The sequence below is a fragment of the Micromys minutus genome, assembly GCF_963924665.1.
Source record: "Micromys minutus genome assembly, chromosome: 31".
Taxonomy (NCBI): domain Eukaryota; kingdom Metazoa; phylum Chordata; class Mammalia; order Rodentia; family Muridae; genus Micromys; species Micromys minutus.
In genome coordinates this window covers 15,357,663-15,377,319 of record NC_137966.1, presented here as the reverse complement: position 1 = coordinate 15,377,319, position 19,657 = coordinate 15,357,663, and the positions used below count along the sequence as shown (strand labels likewise).

The window sequence follows — 19,657 nt, the reverse complement described above, 5'->3', positions numbered from 1 at the left end:
ACAGGTCTAGGCAACACCACATAACCAGAGCTGTCTATCTAAAATGTTCAAAGCTGTTCAGATCAAGCATTAGTGTCTGTTTATGCCATAGCTTCTGCCCTAGAGACATGGGAATGGAAGTGCCAAGGAGCCATGTCCAGGGGCTAGCACACATACTCTGAAGACAGGTAATTCATGCTCTCTCCTTACTTCATGAAGAATGCAAGGGGTGAGGAGGAAGGCTAAAGGTACACCCAGGAATGCCTGTAGGTGGCTGTTTAGCTTGAGAAAGCATGAGTCTGGGCAAGGTTCTCTTGGTGGAAATCCATTGATTAGTCAGTCCTGCCCCAAACAACACCTGTCTCCTGCAATAAGGAGACCCCTTGTACTTGCTGAGATTTGAGTTTGCTTTCTTATTGGCTTATCATGGCAAGGATAGAATCAAAGAGGCTGGGTGTTTCATGTGGGGACTATAGGCTGGGGTAGTGGAGGAATGCTCAGGGCTGAGGCCTCTCTGGAAAGCACTCTTGAGGGTCTGGTTTGCATGATTCCTTCACTAGGATTTACTTGGCCTTTTACCATTAAGTAGAAATAATTCAGATGCTGTGTCCCAAAAGAGTTGGAGAATTAGTTTGTCTACTTGAACTTCCCCGGCTCAGCTGTACTGACAATATCTCACAAGTGCCAAGTCCCTGGGACTGAGAGGACAGCACAGCCAGGGACTGAGAAGGCAGAAGAGCTCACTAGCACCGCCTGTTCCAGCAGGCTCCTAGTCTCCTTGACCACATTCTGCCTCCCATGGGGAAGACCCCTGGGCCTAGTTCTGACCCCATTAAGCACTCTCACTCATGACCTGGGTGAGAAGCACATAATGTGCTCCTAGGCCCTAAGCCAATGATGCCTCTCTTGCTGCTCTCCTCCTGATTCTACAGGATGAGAAGAGGGAAGGTGGCTCTTGTTTCAAAGGATGGAATGACTCACACACACCGCTGGTGATTAAATCCACAGCTTGAGATGTTTCTACTGGCCTACCACCTCCCAAGTCAGGGTAAATTGGAACTGCAGCCACACACTGCTCTCAGTGGCTAGAGTCAACGGCATGATTTCATCTGTGACAGGGCAGACAGTTCTTGAATGTGGGGTAGAACTTTGAATCTGAAAAACTCAAGGAACTCTTGTTCTCCCAATTACTGCGTGGCTATGCTAGTGTATGCAACAAGTCTGTACCTCCTCAGTCTTGTGAATGTACAGCTGCAGAAGTCCATCAAGAAAACCGTGATTTCAATCAGAGCAATCAATGTCCTAATTCTCCCCTTAGACGACCCCAATCCTCACAGTGATCTCAGCACTGCAGTGGACAAAGACCCACAGGCTTTACCTTTTCCTCCACGACTGGCGAGGACTGCAAGCAGCAACAGACACAATGGCCAGCACATAGCAGCGACAGCACAGAGGGCAGGACAAGAAGACCACATTAGAGAATCAAAGTCACAGTGGCTATTATCTATGTATGTGTTCACAGAGAAAGCACATGCTTAATGATGGTGAGGTATCTAGACCCCCATCATGTTTTCTCCTCCATACAAACAATAACTATACACAGTATCTAACAGGGATAGACACATGAGGTTCAGATCCTTATGGTTTTGACAAAAGACCATAGGATATGACCTATTAAACAGGTAGGTGGGTGAACATAGGGCTTATCACAAATACCATGTGCACATAGGATAAGGCACAGAGACACACACAGGCTCCCATGTACATCTGCAACAATGGTTCAAGAACAGCAAGTGTTGGAGAGTTCACTGCGTTCATTCCAGACATACAGATTCTGAAAACCACGCCAGGAGTGCAGGAAAAAGCCACATGCATTATAAGTGGCCAGCAGCTCAGACTCAGGAGGAATAAAGACTTTATAAAGTCCTTGTGGGGAACTGAAAAAGTGTGAGCTCAGAGTGGACCAACTTAAACATCTGACCTAAAGAACACAGCTTTCTTCTACCTCATCCCAAGGGCAGAACATCAGCAGTGCTGAAGTAAAGTCCCTGCCTGTGATAGTGCATACACACTTGGGATGGAGGAAGGGTTCTTTACCTCAATTAGCCCACTATTTTGGGTCAAAATAGTTTCTGTCCTTGCTGAGGGCTCTGTACTACCTTGTTGCCAGCTTGGGTTTAGACCATGGGAGACTGATTAGTTTCTATTTAACTACTCAATAATGGCAGGGAGAATGGAGTCTATGGGTTGAGGAACTTCAGAGGCACTGGCTAAGGTGGTGGGAGTTAAATATTCCCTCCCACCGTGCTCCACACCCAGTCTCCATAAGCCTGGTAACAAGCCTCATTCTCCTATGCTGTGGAGACTAGTGTGGAAGGCTAGCGATGGGGTCAGGAGACTAAGGCTGCTTATTCCTTGGCCTTGGCGATCAATGGACAAATCAGGTCATAGCTGATCAAATACCCAAGGGTTTGAACTCAGAGAGCACTCTTCCTGATTAGGCTGGAAAATCCCGTTTGTCAAACAAACAAAAAAAAGGCCATAGAAGCTTTTTGGGGTTTCTAAAAGGCATTAAAAAAAGCCTCTCCACTATGAGTGTCACCCTTATTCTTGGCACCAACGGTCCTATGCCGCCCAGAGAACACAGGATAGCCACAGGCAGAGGAGATTCACAGATCTACTTCTCGTGAAACACGTCAAGGGTCTCCTGCTCTCAGAGAAGAAAGGGCAGGAGGCAGCAGCCTCAGGGTGCGAAGCTCTCAGGTAGCAGTGCAGAGTTTCTACTCTTTGGCTATAGTGAACTCAGAGTTACAGCTCACCAAAACCATCCATATTATTGTCTTGCTAATTCTTTAGTGCTTGGGATCTCTTCAGACTGCTAGTACACTGCCTACTTTCTGCTACAAGAAGCAGCACCATGCCAGAGAGCCCAGACCCTCCCTCCCTTCCTCTGGCTTTCGCATGCATTCTGTTTTCATGTTAAAGACTGGCATGCTGAAGAGGACAACTTTGCCACACTCAGCCCAGAGCTGTAGATCCTTAACCTTTTCATTTGTAGATATAGTGCACAGAAGAAGCAAGCAAACTGTGATCATACGCAGCCTTATTATAAAGCAACTAGAGGCCTTTACTGGGCCAGACCTGATTTCAAAAGGTTTAGCTGCAGGAATTTGGGACCAATAAGGTAATGTCTGGTTCAAAAATTTGTGTTTCTGTGTGTTCTGTCTCCCGTCTCTCCCCACACTTGACTAATGTCTCTATCACTCAACTCTCTCAAGCTGGTGATGTCCCATGAGATCTCTGATACTTGCTCTCTAGATACCCATCTAGACAATGTTTCAACTCAGATAGAAAGTGGTAAGGAAGCCATGCTCAGCAGGAATCTTCCTGAAGTTTGAGCAAAACTAGCACCAAATCCTGACTTGGGCATAACCTAGGGTTTGGACATCATGCTACCCTGCATGAAGTATAGGATGGGGCTGCACAAAGTAGCCCATCATCCTTAAAAAGCTGACTAGTAATATTACATTCTAGAGTAGAGGTGCCCAACTTTTGACATTGTTATCTACAAATGTGTTGGGTTGCAAACATAGCTATCTTAGCACCCACGTGGTCTACGGGCCACAGGCTAGATGTGTCTGTTTTAGAATACAGATAAAGAATATCAATACTGCCCCAGGGCTGGAGAGATGGCTCAGTGGTTAAGAGCACTGACTGCTCTTCCAGAGGTTCTGAGTTCAAATCGCAGCAACCACATGGTGGCTCACAACCATTTGTAATGAGATCTGATGCCATCTTCTGGTGTGTCTGAAGACAGCTACAGTGTACTTAAAATAAATAAATCTCAAAAAAAAAAAAAAAAGATACTGGCCAAGGGGGTATCTGTACATATTTTACAAAGATCTCAGTTTTAGATCCCACAGCTCATCTGAATAGACTTCACCAGATGATATATATACTCAGTATAAATAAGAAAATAAGGTTAAATAAGGTTGGTAACTGTTTAAAGTCGCAGTTGCTTCAAAGCCATCGTATTGGGCCAAGGCCTCTGTACTTCTATCTGCCAGGCTGCTGCAGATTCTGCTGCCCCTCCCACTGGCATCTACGTAGAGCACCACTGAGTTAAACCTTGGTCCAGAGCCTGCCCTTTGGTTCAAACTCCACACCCCCACAATATGCTCACTGAGCTATGAAAGCACTGTGAATACTGACTGGCAACGTTTCAAATATATTTTAATAAGTAGTAAAGTTTGCAAAATTAGAATCCATATAGAGCAAGGACAGACCGTACACAATTTTTCTGAGCCTCAAAGACCTGGGACTGAGCAGAAGGCAAGGCAGTTACAGCAAAGCCAAATCCACCTTCATGCACAATCCTGCCCAGTGTCCCTACCACTCCCTCCTTCCTGCCCACCACACCTACCTCCGCCCTGGCAGGCTGCTTTCTGTTTGGCTGCTACCCCCAACTTGCTGCATCTTAGATCTTTCGATGTGTTCCACATAGGTCTGGATCATCTGTGAAGAGGGGTCCCTGTTAGTGTCACCCACTGAACTCCCAATGCTACGGTTCTGAAGCGTTGTGTTTGGATACGACAATTCTTTTAGGGAACATGAGCAGACAGCTTTCTACCAAACAACAAAGGTGTTAGAAGAAGTGACCAAAGATCAGGAACAAATGATCAAGTGCAGCCCTAGCAGTTAAAACCCACTCTTATGCCAGCACTAGCACCTACCTCTGTGTGCCGCTGGTGCAGGGCATTGTATTCCTTCTTCATCTCTGACTCCCGCTCCTCCAGCCGGGAAACTAGAAAACACAACCACTGTGTGAGCTGCACAGTCTACGCTCCACAGCTCAGTCCACGGCCTCTGGCCTGTAACAACCCTGACACATGGTACAGCAGAGCCTCGTGTGTGAGAACACACAGTCCTGCTATAAGAGAAACCAGGATGGGTGGGACTGACAAAAGCAACTGCTCAGGGTAGCCGGAAGCTTCCAAACACAGGCAAATCTCATAGCGTGTGCCAAAAGAACATGGAAGTGAGGACTCAATGGGAGACCACTTGCCTAGTATTATGAACATGGCCTTGGACTTCACCCCCAAAACCTCTAAAACAAATAAATGACTAAACAAAAACTTTTTAAACAGAAGTGAGACGCTCATGAAAAGAGAATAATCCGAGTCTGACCGAGCTCAGCAGCATGTGATGAAAGGAAAAGCTGCATTCCTTAACTGCATCAAGAGCTGAACTTGTTTCCTCTAGGCTACTACCCCAAACTGATAGTCCCTGGTGACACCCAGAATGGTCTCCTTTAGTGTGGCATGTACTAGTCTAAAATAAACTAAATGGTAATACTGGTCAGGCAGCCAGTGCTAAGTCCTGCTGACAGAGCTACATGCCACTGCCCTTGTGTGCCTTCCTCCGAGGCCCACTGAGTGATGACACAACCAAAGCAAGGCAGGCCATATGCAGCTGTGTGTCCTGGACGTTGAGTGGTATGGTACTTCACTGGCGTTCATCTATCTGTCCTCAGTGAGAGGCTTCCCTCACCTCCCCCTGAACTCCTGATGTGTTTTCTAGATTGATCTAATAAATTACACAGCTTCACGCCTCATCTCAGACCACGGTGTGCTCTGTGTTCTGGGACGGCTGGGCAGCATCTATAGAGACTACTGCTGCTCATCCTGTATCCAACAACTGGTAGTAGCGTAGGGACCCCTTTTAGAAGCTCAGTATAAGCATCAATGCAAGGCAAAGTCAGCTGCATTACTTTTCTCGAAGGAGTTTAAAGCATGGACACCAGCACCTAACACACACTAGATCCAAAGACAAACAAGTACCCAGAGCACATGGAACCCAAGGACACCAATATACACCACACATGGAGTCCAAGAATACCAACACCCAGTGCATATGGAGCCAGGGACACCAAAACTCAACACAAATGGGACCTACGGACACTAGTACAGACACTAACATCCTAAGCCCATAACTTGGAAGACTCAAGTAGCTAGCACAATATGACTCATAGATACTAGAACCCAATCTACACATGACTTATACATGTGAATAAAGCATAGAATACATGTGACTTATATACTTGACATATAGACATTGGTGCACTATATGCATGACTTACATAAGCTAAAACAGCACACACTTATGTGGCTGCCCCCAAAACAAGAAGTCTACCCTACCCATGACAGGAGTGTTCAAACTCAGCCTGTCTTTGTCCCTTGGAAAGGTTGCCTTTTGGCTGTCTATATATGTACCTGGAAGGAACCGGTGTTAGTGAAGGCCTCCCTATAGGCCATTGCTTGGGAGTGTGTACAGCTACTGCCTCGATGAGAGCTCCCCATTTGGCCCCAGGCATCAAGCTAGCCTTGAGAGTCACCACCAAGTAATCTTATTTGGCATTATTTTTCCTAAGAAAAGAGCCAGTAAGTTTTCATATGTCAAACACTCTAATCAGAAGGAAAGTCACAGCACCTGTTTAAAATGAGATTTATTATATATCTAAAATAGGCATTCAGATTTGCTTCTTGTTTGCAATACTTGCGTAAAGAAGCCACCTGCCCAGAGCTCACCCTCAGACCCTGATCCTCAGCAGGACTGTAATCTAGTACAGTAGCCTCTCAGTCTCTGCCTTGGACTAGGTCAAACCAACCTAGTAAGCCAGTTTTTCTTCCTGCCCCAATTCAATTTTATCAATTCTAATTTCTCAGAGAAATGAAAGTAGCTGTTTCTCAAAGTAACCACATAAAGTGACAAACGTGTTTTAGTTACTGAAATACTAAATCACAAAAGAAGACCAAATGATGGCTGTAATAGTTTAAATACAGTTTAAAGATTTGTTTTTATTATTTTAAATTATGAGTATGTGGGTGTGGGGTGGGTGGGTTGTGTAGTGCAGGTGCCTGAGGAAGCCAGGGATATCAAAGCCTCCTGGAGCTTGAACTATAAGCAGTTGTGAGCTGCCTAATGTAGGGGCTGGGAGCCAACTCAGGTCCTCTGAAAGGACAGTGCATATTCTTAATAACTAATCTTCAGACCCTTAAGTATAGCTTTACAAGCTAAATGTTTTTACAGTTCTTACTACTACTACTACTACTACTACTACTACTACTACTACTACTACTACTACTACTACTGCTTCTACTATCATTTAGTTTTCAAGACAGGGTTTCTCTGTGTAGCCCTGACTGTCCTGGAATAACTGTAGTCCAAGCTGGCCTTGAACTCACAGAGACCAACCTGCTTTTGTCTCCAATGCTGAAATGAAAGGTGTGCACCACCACTACTGGCATAATTTTTTTAATTTTTGCAAAAAAATTTTAAAAAGATTTATTTATTTTATGTGTATGACTGCTCTATCTGCATGTATATGTGTGTGCCAGAAGTGGGCATCAGATCTCATTACAGATGGTTGTGAGCCACCATGTGGTTGCTGGGAATTGAACTCAGGACCTCTGGAAGAGCAGCCAGGGCTCTTAACACTGAGCCATCTCGCCAGCCCCTAGTTTTTAATTCAAAAGCACCTTTTTACCTTTCTCTAAAGATACAGTTGGCCAGCATTCTGGAAAGGGGGAAACTAGTTTAAAAGGTTGATCCTGACTGACTCCAAGGCTGAGACTTAGAGACTATTGTGCTGAGGATCAATGTTAGAGGGTGCGCAGTAGGCAAACGGCTAGTACTTGCAAACAAGAAGAAAACCTAAAGATCTCTTAGGAACTGTCACTAAAACAGTTAGCTTCACAAAGATCAATCAGGATTCAAGGCCACAGTACTTTTTCCTTAGAAGCACAGGAGGACCGAGGGTGTGAGTGTTTGCTATTTTCTAGTCAGATTTATGAAGTATGTGTGCTGTGCCATAAGGACTTTATTCCCACCTAAAGCTATGGAAATACAGTTGTGTGATGAGACAGAACATGCAGTTGAGAATCACCCACCCCCTTTAATCAACAACTTGTGTACTCCTCCCAGATCAGTTGTAGATTATACATGGCAATCCCAACTCATGGCTCCTTCGAGCTACTTACTCTGATCTGCATAGTTTTTGGCCTTTAGCTCCAGTTGGCGTGTCTGAAACTCATAATGTTCTACCTGGATCTGGAGTTCTTTCTTCTCTTGTTCCAAGGCATCTTCAAATTCAATGAATTTCTATGCATGGGAAGAACAAAGACAAGCTTGGTGTGTGCTGGTCAGGTGACAGTGCCTTTCACAAGGAAAAGTACAAGTTCAAGAACCCAAGAATCCAGACACCCTGAGGCCACAAGCTGGTGCCAGAGTAAGGGTTTCCACTAGATCCTCTATTCCTTTCCCTTTATGCTGCCTGCCTTTCCCTTTTCCCATCTATAGAGAGACAATGCATATAAACCCTGATAATAAGAGAACAGCCAAGAATGAGTGACTGGAACGTCTGGCTAGCTGATACCATTCCTGCTGGCCTGTGAACTCAGCTTTCACATGCCTTTCCAGGGCCTCATGAGAAGTAGGAAGGCCCATGACCAGTTAATTGGGATCCATAAATGATGTGGCTCATGTTACTTACAAATAGACTACAGATTACCCCTGTCAGTATTAAACATGGAGATGAAGGAAGGCAATGCTTGTCCTCATCTCTACTTCATTATTTTCCATTGTTTGGGTTTTTTTTTTTTTTTTTTTTTTTTTTTTTTTTTTTTAAGACAGGGAAATCCTCTCTCTGTGGTACTCACTACAGGCCTGGCTGGCCTTGAACTCACATAGATCCCCCTGCCTCTGCTTCCCGAGTGTTCTTTTATTTTTATAAGTGTGCATACAGGATCATGCTGAATAGAAGAGGGCATCAGATTCTCCAGAATTTGAGTTATAGACAGTTGTGAGCTGCCATGTAGGTGCTAGAAATTGAACCTTGGTCCTCTGGAAGAGTAGTTAGTGTTCTTAACCCCTGAGTTATCCCTCCATCCCCATTAATCTGCATTTCAATCCCCTCTTAGCTCAAGATTCATTATTACTGGACTAGAAACTACAAGCACTGTCTCTGAAAAGCCCCAGCCTGGAGAGTTTTAGAGCAAAATGATCATCATCTAACCAAGTGAAAAAAAATCACTCTGTAAAACAGACACTCTAATGAGACCAAGAGAGAAGCAGTACCCATGGTGTGGGCCCTGGGTCCACATTGCCTCTGCAGCAGAAAGTCAAGCTAAGTAAGTGACATTCTGTAATCCCTACAGTAGTAAGAGTTGAAGAAGGAAGTGTGTGCAAGTACTGAACAGGAAACCAGAATGTGACCAGGAAATCCCATCTGTAGGAAACAAACACCAGGTGGACTTTAAAAGCATAAAAAGCTTCTCAGAGGACATGAATATAAAGCTAACAGGAATTCAGACTTCAGTTTCCAGCTAGGGCCTTGCTTCATATAATAACCCACCTACACCCACTCCACAGCAGTCTGATCAATCTGATGTCCCTCCCGCTGCAGCCTGACCAAGGTCTTTGTGCTGGAGCACAGAGCTCCAGGGAATGATGGAAGGATGACTCATCCTGTATAGCCAGCAAGAGGAAAATACCCCAGGGTGTATGTGTGTTGGGGTGGGGAGAAGCTAGGAGGGAAGAGACTGCAACATTACAGACACTGCACTCAATCACGTGGAAGGAAGAATACCCTAGAGCCAGCAAAATGCAGGGGGTTTTGTGTGTATATGCAGAAATACCACAAAAACAAGTGATTCTGAATCAACCAGACTTTTTTTTTTTAAGAGTTCCATGGAATGAGATTACTCTTCCCATTTGACATATAAAATATAAAGTGAAAAAGTCAACTTTATATCCTTGTTAAACATAAAAGGTGACAATGGAGGAGGCCAGGACTGAAGGGAAGTGTATGATTCACAGGACTGTTACAGCTTTCCTAAACCAAGCATGCTTTCCTGGGAAGGTGACTTCTCTTCTCTCTCACAGAAACTCATCTAGTTTGTTAAAAGTGACCACCAAGAGGACTAAAAAAAAAAAAAAAATCAGGTTCTTCAGGTTCTTTTGCATTATTGAAAGGGGAAAAGAAAGAGAATTCCCAAAATAAAAATGTGCCTTATTGGTCTTGGTATTAGCAAGCACACAGGTGTGAAGCTAGGGGAAAGTTGGGCTTTTTGAGCCTGTGCCATCCATCACCTGTGGCAACCACCTAGGTTCAAAACACATCGAATGTAGGTCCTGAGCTGGGAGGCTGGAGTTAGAGACACTATCTGCAAGAACCCCTAGACAGCACTTGAAAGAAACGGAGACAGAGCTTTCTTTTTTAAATATTATTTATTTTATGTATATGACACACTGTAGCTGTCTTCAGACACACCAGAAGAGGGCATCAGATCCCACTACAGATGGTTGTGAGCCACCATGTGGTAGGAATTGAACTCAGGACCTTTGGAAGAGCAGTCAGTGCTCTTAACCACTGAGCCATCTCTCCAGCCTCAAGCAGGATATTTCTATCTTCAAATGTTAGATGTGGGTTAGTAATATGGCCACAGTTCAGGAATGTAGCAAGTGTTCCTCTTATTCACTAAACATCTATCCAGAATCCATTTAAACACAACATATTTAATGCCCTCTGATTTTTAGGACAAATAATCAAAAAGAAAAGAATAAGATTAGTCAGGCAGTGGTGGCACATGCTTTTTTAATCCCAGCACTCAGGCCAAGGAGGATGGATCTCTGAGCTTCAGACCAGCCTGTGATACACAGAGAAACCCTGTCTCCAAAAACAAAAAGAAAATCCAAAAAACAAAGGATTAAAACCACACCTGGTGCTCAAGGCTAGCCTCAGCAAAATAGTAAGCTTGAGACTAGTCTAGGCAACATGGTTGTCTTAAAAAACAGAGGCTAGGGCTGGAGAGATGGCTCAGTGGTTAAGAGCAATGACTGCTCTTCCAGAGGTCCTGAGTTCAAATCCAAGCAACCACATGGTGGCTCACAGCCATCTGTAATGAGATCTGATGCCCTCTTCTGGTGTGTCTGACAGCTACAGTATACTCATATACATACAATAAACATATCTTTAAAAAAAAAAAAAACAGAGGCTAGAGCAATGGCTGAGTGGTTAAGAACACTGGCTGCTCTTTACAAAGGATCAGCATTGACATGGCTTACAACTTTCTGTAACTCCAGCCCTAGGGGATTCTTTGCCCTCTTTTGGCTTCCAGGTTACCAGGCACAGGCAGTTACACAGACACACACACAAATGAAACACCAAGACACATTAAAATAAATACATTTAACAAACAAACCAATCCACAACAATAACACAAAAACTGGATGTGGCAGCTCATGCCTCTAATTTAAGCCTTTAGAGGCCAAGACAGTAAGTACTACTGCAAGTTTAAAGCCAGCCTAGACTAGAGAGCAAGACTGTCTCAAAATACTGGGAGAGAGGCCTAGTGTGGTGGCCTCTAATCTTAATACTTGACAGAGAGAGGAAGGCAGATCTCTTGTGAATTCAACGCCACTCTTGTCTACCAAATGAGTTCTGGGCCAGCCAGTGTGTATTAACACAGCCAGGGTTGAATAGTGAAACCCTATCTCTAAAAACCAAACAAATTAAAATGTGCCATGTAATATAGCTGTAAAGGATAACGTGTACAGATGCTCGGTTCATGTATTCAATGTAAACTTGCCAACATTTGCATTTCTGTTGCTTTTGTATGGAATGATAATTGCAAAAATAAAGATGCTTTAACAGGAAAAAAAAAAAAAAAAGAAAAAGAAAAAGGAAGGGAGCAGAAGGGAGAAAAAATGATACCAGGGAGGTAAGAACAATGAAGATAAAACTCAAATCTAAACTCATGAAAATCTTCCTTAGGGTAGGGGTGGAGAAAGTTACCCTTTTCAGAAAAACTTTATCCTCTGTGGTTCTTTCCCTAGTATAGGATGGTTTGTTTCTTGCTAAAAAATATTTATTTTTAATATAGTGTGTTTTGCATGCACTTTTGAATGCAGGTACCCATAAAGTATAGAAGAGGGCATCAGATCCCTGGAGCTATAGCTATAGGTGGCTGCAAGCCATCTGATATGGGTGCTGAAAACTGAAGTTGGGTCCTCTGTAAAAGCAATAGATGCTCTTAACTGCTGAGCCATCTCTACTGCCCCTTTAGTTTGTTTAAGCTTCCCAATCTGGTCCAGCTTTATCCACATTATTGTGATGGCCTACTAGGAAGATGTTATAATGCCTCAGTTGACACAGGTCTTTGCATTTTAGGGCCAGAGAGATGGTTCATGGGTAAAGCACTAGTCATAAAAGCCCAACCACCTGAGTTTGATCCCTGTAACCCATAAGTAAGCTGGATATTATGGTATGCATCTCAGATGAGATGTGAGACGGTGAAGAGCATCTCCTGAAAACTGTCCTACGTGCATGCTGTGGTACATACTTACTTACCTACCCTCACACCAACCTCATTTATTCATTTACACACACACACACACACACACACACACACACACACACACACACACTTAAAAACTGGCAACATTCTAAATATGAACCAGACAGAGCTATAGCTAAGAGTGTGTTTTTCTGGTATTTGCTGAGCGGAAGGATGGGTAAGACAAGGGCTAGCTAGGACAAAACTGGACAGGAGTCCCAAAAGAGGCAAAGAGTGGAAAGAGCAACACTATCTAAGAGGCTGGGTGAGAAAGAGTGGGCCAAACATTTTCATAATAGGCACAACTTTAAATCTGTCTCTGTTGATTCACATTTAACTCGTTAGCCCCTAAGTTTCTTGTCTATACAAAACATACTCGTAAGTGTCACAGACAACAACCTCAACAAATCTCAAAATCATGAAAGCTCAGTGAAAAGCCAGATGGTAGTATACCGGTAATTATTCTGTTTAGTTAAAGTTCTAGAAGATGAACGTTAAAGAAGACAGTCACCTGCGGACGAGGCAGAGAGAAGTAGAGAACAAGATCACTCTGTGAGAACTCCAAAGCAGGGGGAAAGGCTTCAGGGGCTTCCATGAATGTTGAAAGTTAAACTAGACACTAAGCATGTGTAGTCAGTGTATACCAATGAGACCTCGGTAAGAGAGTTAAACCCTCCCCCCACAAACAAGACTAAAAGATGAGGCTCAGGATCAAAGGTTCGTCTTATGGCCAATAGCACAGCTGACTTCCAGGCACTAGGGATTTCCCAGCGGTCCTCTTCCCAGCCCAGTGAGAATTCCTCACCTCCTGTGCTGTTTCCTAGACAGCTGGCACCCCTCCTCCCACCATCACAGTGTTTTCTTCCACCAGGTCTCCTCCTCAACTGCCTTAGGTAGCTCCCTTTAACTGGAAAATGCCCACTGAAGAATGCAAACCTGTGTTTTAAGCACTTTCCTTTCTTGCCTGGTGCTAACTTAAAAATATCAGTCACCTGCTTTTATATGAAGTCAACTCAGTCAGACAGATACATTGGTGAGGTTGTCCTGGCCACATGTGTTTGTTTCAATTCAAGTTAAAAGACATGAAAAGCAGAGGCTGAGATTGTGGCTCAGTGGTAAGAACTTGCCTAGCATGCTTTGAGGTTCTGGTTTCCATTGCCAGCATTAGAGAAAGAAAAAGGGAAAACAAAGTCCTACTTCCACAATTTTATGGGTGACAGTGAAAATGTTCAAACGCCAGTATCCAGTGGCTACAGAACTGGATAGTATAAAACAGGACAGGCCCATTGTCATGGAAAGTTCACTCACTGGGCAGAATGGTTGCTCCAAAGTGAGTCTTTGAGCCTCAGGAACTGAAGCATCAGTGTGGAGAGATGTGCACAGAAACAAGAAGCCGGCTTCCCTTCTCATCACACAGGACTAGGATCTCTTTGATGGTACCCACAGGGAAAACAGATTAACTTTGGGGTGGAACAAGCCAAAAGATACTAAACTCTTCAGAGCTCTTGCATGATAAGGATCATTCGCGCTCTCTTTAGTTCATTGTCTGGTGCTAGAAGTTGGGGGTCAAGGGCAGAGTGGCCTGATAAACCTTTCCAGGACGAAGCAGTAAAAGTGGCACTTGGGAAGGTAGGAGGGCATATGAGTATAGAAGAAAGGGCCTCTAACCACTTAAAGTAGAAATTTGAGAAAAGGGTATTATCCTGGGTCTTGTAGGAAATAAAACTTGGGTCAAGCTGCATTTGGAGCAGCAAATGCCACAGCATTAGCAAATGTACAAAGAACCCACAGGAGTTGCTTGACATAAACTAAAGGATGCTTCTACCACATTCTTTAGGGCTAAAAGATGATGGCAATTAATACCATTAATACTCTTTCAAACATTACTTTTCTTCCTATGATCTACGTGCTTGCCTGTTGCAGGAAAAATGCTAGCAGTTAGCTGCCTCTTTCCAGTCCCTTTCTCTTCTAGGGGGGGAGGGGAACACTGTACATTAGAACTTTACATCGGTAACAACAGATCATGAGGCCCAAGGCTGAGCTGAAACATTAGGGACATTGCCCTTGATACTAAATCCACCTTGCCACAGTTTTTCTTTGTAGGTAACCAGTGGTCAACAGTGATACTTGTAGTGGACTTCTGGCAACCCATTCATTTGTAGACAGCTTCAAGGGAGAGGCTGGGTAAGATGTGTGGTGCGTGAGGGCATGATGGTCAGGTGGATATCTGCAAACTCTACACCTGGTATCAAAACACACTGGTATCAGGAACAGAAGTAAAAGTAAAGGGCTGAGATGTTTCTGTTTAAAAATGTTTTTTAAAAAAAAATCCTTGAAGATTCTGTCTTTTCAGAAAGCTGCTGGCAGCTCAGATTACCCACCTCTGACTAAGCTTAAACAAGCAAAGTGCCTGGGACAGCACTTCTGCAGCACAGCAACTCTGCATGCAGTGATGCATAGCTCCTGGGCTATCACACCATCTGATCACACACATCCCTGTCTAGAAAAAGGAGCTGGCCACTAGTACACAGTAGTCTTTTTTACAGAACTGACGAAAAACATCCACTTCATTCCACACAAGAGCTAGAATGCTGTTTGCAGTGTTTAGTCCCTCCAAGGGCATGAGCATTGAACCACGGCTTCCACCTGGCCTGCTCAGCGGCTATTTACTTCTTGCTTTGCTCGACTTCTTTAAAGAGTTGGGTCTCGGCTCTCCCGCACACTGTAAGCCCCGAGAACACTCACCGCTCGGTCCAGCTTATAATTAAACTGGACAGCGGAGGCATCCTCCCTGGGGGCAGTGTCAACACCACATCAAGCAAGTACCTATTTTAGGCAGAGCCCATTTTAAGTTACAAGGCTGTTAACTTTGCCTTACTGCTGTCCACCTTCATTTTCTCCTTTTCCTTCACATCAGTGATCTTGACTATGTAAGTATGGAGGCAAGGGGAAGAAATACCCGAATCCTTTGTCACTGTATCAAAAGTCCCCAGAGAGTTCAGAGCAATGGAGTGGTGGCAAGCATAAGACACAACTCCAGGGCTGGTCTAGAAGGACCAAACACTGCAGACTTCTGGGGTACTGCCCTGCTATACAGCAATATGACCCCAGAAGGTAAAGCTCAGGCTTTCTCCAAGGTCTGCCCTGTAACTTGGCCTGTTCTTTTGTCTGTGGTCAGTGTGTGACCTTGATCTAGCCCAGACAGTTTCTGGAGCCAGTTCCCTGTTTCTGAGGTCACCCCAAGCCCTCCTCACATCCTAAGAGCTTTTGAACCCCCCCCCCCCCCATATATCGAGAACTTGATGAAGCCAGTCAGGTGGTGCCTGTTCATCCCGATTCAGAAACAGCACGATCTTAACAGTCGAAAAGCAAACCACAATAAGCAGGAATGATTCAAGATAAATCGACTCTTAACATCAATAGTAGTCACTAAGACTGTGTCAAGTCAACTTCACTTAAATGGAATTTAATCTCATATAAGAAGGCACTTCCCATCATAAACCGTAGAGCATTTATTTCCAGAATAGTAGAATTCTGGGCTTTGTGATTCTAGGGCAACTTGCTCAAAAGACGGAAGGAATAAAACCCAGAACCAGCAGGCGGCAGCCAAGGTCAGAGGACAGCAGGAATAGGGGCCCATATCTCCCGGACTCTGCACAGGCTGGGTTTTGGGTCCAAAATTGGATGGAGAAAGTGGCACATCCCAGCAGCAGCATCCTGCCGGCTGAGCAGAGCTGGCTGCTGCTCCACGCTACCCACACCGTCCCTCTCCACGGCGGCCGGGGCCCACGCACCTCCTCGGCCTGTTTGCGCAGCGCCTTCTCGCGCTCGTATTGCGTGAGCAGCTGCTCGTTGTCCTCGCGTAGGAGCTCCAGCTCCACCTCATGCTCCTGGTTCTCGCTCAGCACCGAGTCAAGGTTCTCCAGCACGTTCACCACCAGCGGCATAAGCTCCTTGACCACCTCTTCGTCATAGCAGTGAATGAGACGCTCGAACTCGCGGTAGATGGAGCCCGCCAGGCCCGACACACGCTCCGACATGACCGAGCCGGAGCAGTAGTCGTCTTGGTACACCACCACACCTCCTCCCTCGTCCATCTGGATCTCCATCATCGCGGCTACCGCCGCCGCCGCCAGCGCGGCTCGTTCTGGTGCCCGAGTCCTCGGGCCGCTGTCACCTCAGGCAGCCGCCACCTTAGGGATGCGCCGCCGCCCAGGCCGCGCCCGTCACTCCCTTACCGGAAGTCCCGCCTAGCCGCGGGGGTGGAGCCCCGTCCCGCTCCGCCCCGAATTCAGCGCCCCGACGCTAAAAGGAAACAAGGCCGGAGCATTTCCGGCTGGGCTGCATTGCTGGTGGCGTTGACCTAGCTCAGTCTGGTTGTGACCTGGATGCTTCTGTATCTGTCCTCTTGGTCTTCAGACCTCTGTTATGCTTTGGCCACCCTCGACGTTCAGGCGACATGTGTCGTGTGCCCTTTATGGTTCTTTCCCGCTCTGATGCTCGCCTAGTTCCATGCAATGTTTCATTTGCTCAGCCCACCAGGGTTCTAAGATCTTTATATTCCGGTGGTACTTGAGACCGGAATATAAAGCGAGTTGGTGTGTATGTGTTTTTTTTGCTGGGGACACCATGAACCTGACTTTGAACAGCTTTCTTGATAATGTGGTTTCCCCTCCTGCCTGCTTCCACTTGAAAGCCTTCCAGGTCAGCTCAGATTTACATCCTACTTCAAAAATAAAAGTTACTTGTTTTATGTGCCTATGTTTCGTTGTATGTATGCTTGTGCATCACACACATTCCTGGTGCCCGTGAAGGCCAGAAGAGGGCGTCTGAATTGGCATTACAGTCAGTTGTGAGCAGCCATATGGATGGCCAGAATTGAGCAGAGATCCTGTATAAGAGCAAGTACTCTCAACTGCTGAGCCTTCTTTTAAGCCAGACGTCCAGAAAACTTAAAACGTCCACAATTTCACATATAAAGTCTAACTGTGTAACACTGGCTGACCTGGAACTTGTTCTGCCTGGCTTCTGCCATTACACCATCACCCGAGGTTATACTTCCCTCATCTTTCCAAACATATAGACAAAGACTTACTCTAATAGATTGTTTTGTAACAGGCCCCAGACCTTAGCACAACTGACTCCATGATGGAAATGCTATCCGGGCTTTAAAACTCAGCACACCTGCTAAAAAAAAAGAAAAAGCAGACCAAGTCCATCCGTGTCCATAGTTCTGAGAAAGTCTAAATCACTAACCTTGCCTTCTGGCTTCTGTAGTTCTGCTTCTGGCTAACTGTTGTTAACAGAAGCATGCCAATCCAGAACATGACTTTGTGCTTAAAAGCTCATTCTGAGAAAGACCCAACACCTCCTGTTTGGGATCCTAAACAACCAGTGTAGTCATGAGCCAGCTAATAAAGACTTTCTATTGGCTTAAACCCATGTCTGAATAGTCTTCCTGGGTGAATGAATACCCCACATTTTCAGGTTGTTTGGGTTTTGATACTGATTTAACCTTCCAAGTCTTGCAAAGCTTAGTCTACATATTCTCAACCAACCAGGGAAGTGGGCTAGTGTGAAAGGGGCATGTTGCAGTAGTCATTCAGTGAATGTTACCCGAGCCAGTTTGTTTTTCTTTTTTAATTGGATGTTTTATGTATTTACATTTCAAATGTTATGCCCTTTCCCTCCTCTCCCATCCCTCCTCCCCCTGCTTCTATGAAGATGTTACCACTCCCACCCACCCACAAACCATTTCATTATTTTATTATTTAATGTATATGGGCATTTCATTCTTATGTGCCCGGTGCTCACAGAAACCAGAAGAAGGTACTGGATCCCCTGGAACTAAAGTTAACTAAGAGTTTTGAGTGTCACATGGGTTCTAAAAATAGAACCTGGGTCCTCTAGAAGAGCAACCAGTGGTCTACCCACAGGGCCATCTTTCCAGTCCCAACTGAGTTAATTTTAATTTACCAAAATTAGGAACCAGGACAAATAGATGAAACGATTAATTCTTTAAGATTGGTTTTTAGACTAACTTTGTATGGTATGAGTGTTTCATCTGCCTATGTTTACATCACATGGATGCCTGGTGTCCAGAGGCCAGAAGCCATCGGATCTCCCAAAACTGGAATTACAGTTGGGAGCCACCATGTGATTAGTGGGAACTGAACTCTGGACCTCTACAAGAACAGTCAGTACTCTTAAGCATTGAGGCATCTCTCCAGTCCCCTGAGAAACAAATTATAGTACAAGATTGTGTTTAGGGGATGTCTTAGTATTTTGTTTTAGGTCTCAGCAACTTCCCCAATTCTTTTCTTTTTCTTTTTCTTTTTTTTTTTTTTGAGATAGGGTCTATATAGCCTTGGTTGTCTTGGAACTTAGATTCTTCTAAACTCTCAGAGATCACCTGTCTCTGCCACCCAAGTATTGGGACCAAAGGCACAAACCACTATATCTCATCCCTATAAATTCTTAAAGCTAGTACGTACGGCACAGTGGGGGAACCTCCCACTAACACAGGGACAGGGTCTTTTTACATAACTCTGACTGTCCCAGAACTATGTGGACGAGTCTGGACTTGAACTTTACAGAGAGATCTGTCTGCCTCCCAAGTGCGCAAAGGTGTGCCTCACAAGTTCTAGAGCTCTTTTGTTATTAACATGACCGGGGCCAGGTTTGTCTTTTGGAACTAATCAAAGCAAAGTGAATTTAAAAAAAAAGGTTTCCCCAACACCACCTGAGACAAGGTTTCCCTATGTAGCCCTAACTGTCCTGGAACTTGCTGTGTAGACCAGTCTGACCTCAAACTCAGGATCCATCTGCCTGTCTCCCAAGGGCTGGGATTAAAGGCATGAGCCACCAATATCTGACTTTAAAAAGTTATCTTTAAAGTTATGCCTATGTAGTAGATATGTGTATATGAATGCAGGCACCTATCCAATCAGATTCACTGCAGCTGGAGTTGCAGTTGGTGGTGGCCCACCCTTCCTCGTACTTGGAACTGACCTCCATTCCTTTGAGAAAGTACCAAGTACTCTACAGCTCTGTAGAGTAACAAAATGACAGTACAGGTAATAACTGAATTATAGCTTACCTGATCCAGGATTCTGAATACCTTTTCCCATTAAAAGGCCCTAAAGTGTAAGATGGACAGTCCTTCCATAGCCTTGGGCATTTGATTACTGGATTCCTGTTGAAGATGCTATACTGTTTTAGGAATGTGGTCTTGTTCAAGGAGTTTGTCAACAGGGGTAGATTTTGAGGTTTGGCTGTTTGCT

At 44.8% G+C, this 19,657-nt stretch overlaps 1 protein-coding gene across 3 annotated transcripts in view; it reads right to left on the bottom strand.

Annotated features, from left to right (window-relative positions):
• The window catches only part of MAPK8IP3 (mitogen-activated protein kinase 8 interacting protein 3), a 38,034-nt gene extending 21,436 nt beyond the window's left edge, over positions 1 to 16,598 (bottom strand). For all 3 annotated transcript variants that reach the window (XM_080942378.1, XM_080942380.1, XM_080942379.1), the window contains exons 1-4: positions 16,169 to 16,598; positions 8,019 to 8,139; positions 4,713 to 4,783; positions 4,403 to 4,494 (exon numbers count right to left, since the gene is read on the bottom strand). In XM_080942378.1, coding sequence (XP_080798504.1) covers positions 4,403 to 4,494; positions 4,713 to 4,783; positions 8,019 to 8,139; positions 16,169 to 16,486 — 602 coding nt within the window. In that variant the 5' untranslated portion in view covers positions 16,487 to 16,598. The remainder of the gene's footprint in view (positions 1 to 4,402; positions 4,495 to 4,712; positions 4,784 to 8,018; positions 8,140 to 16,168) is intronic.
• Positions 16,599 to 19,657: the final 3,059 nt, after the last annotated feature.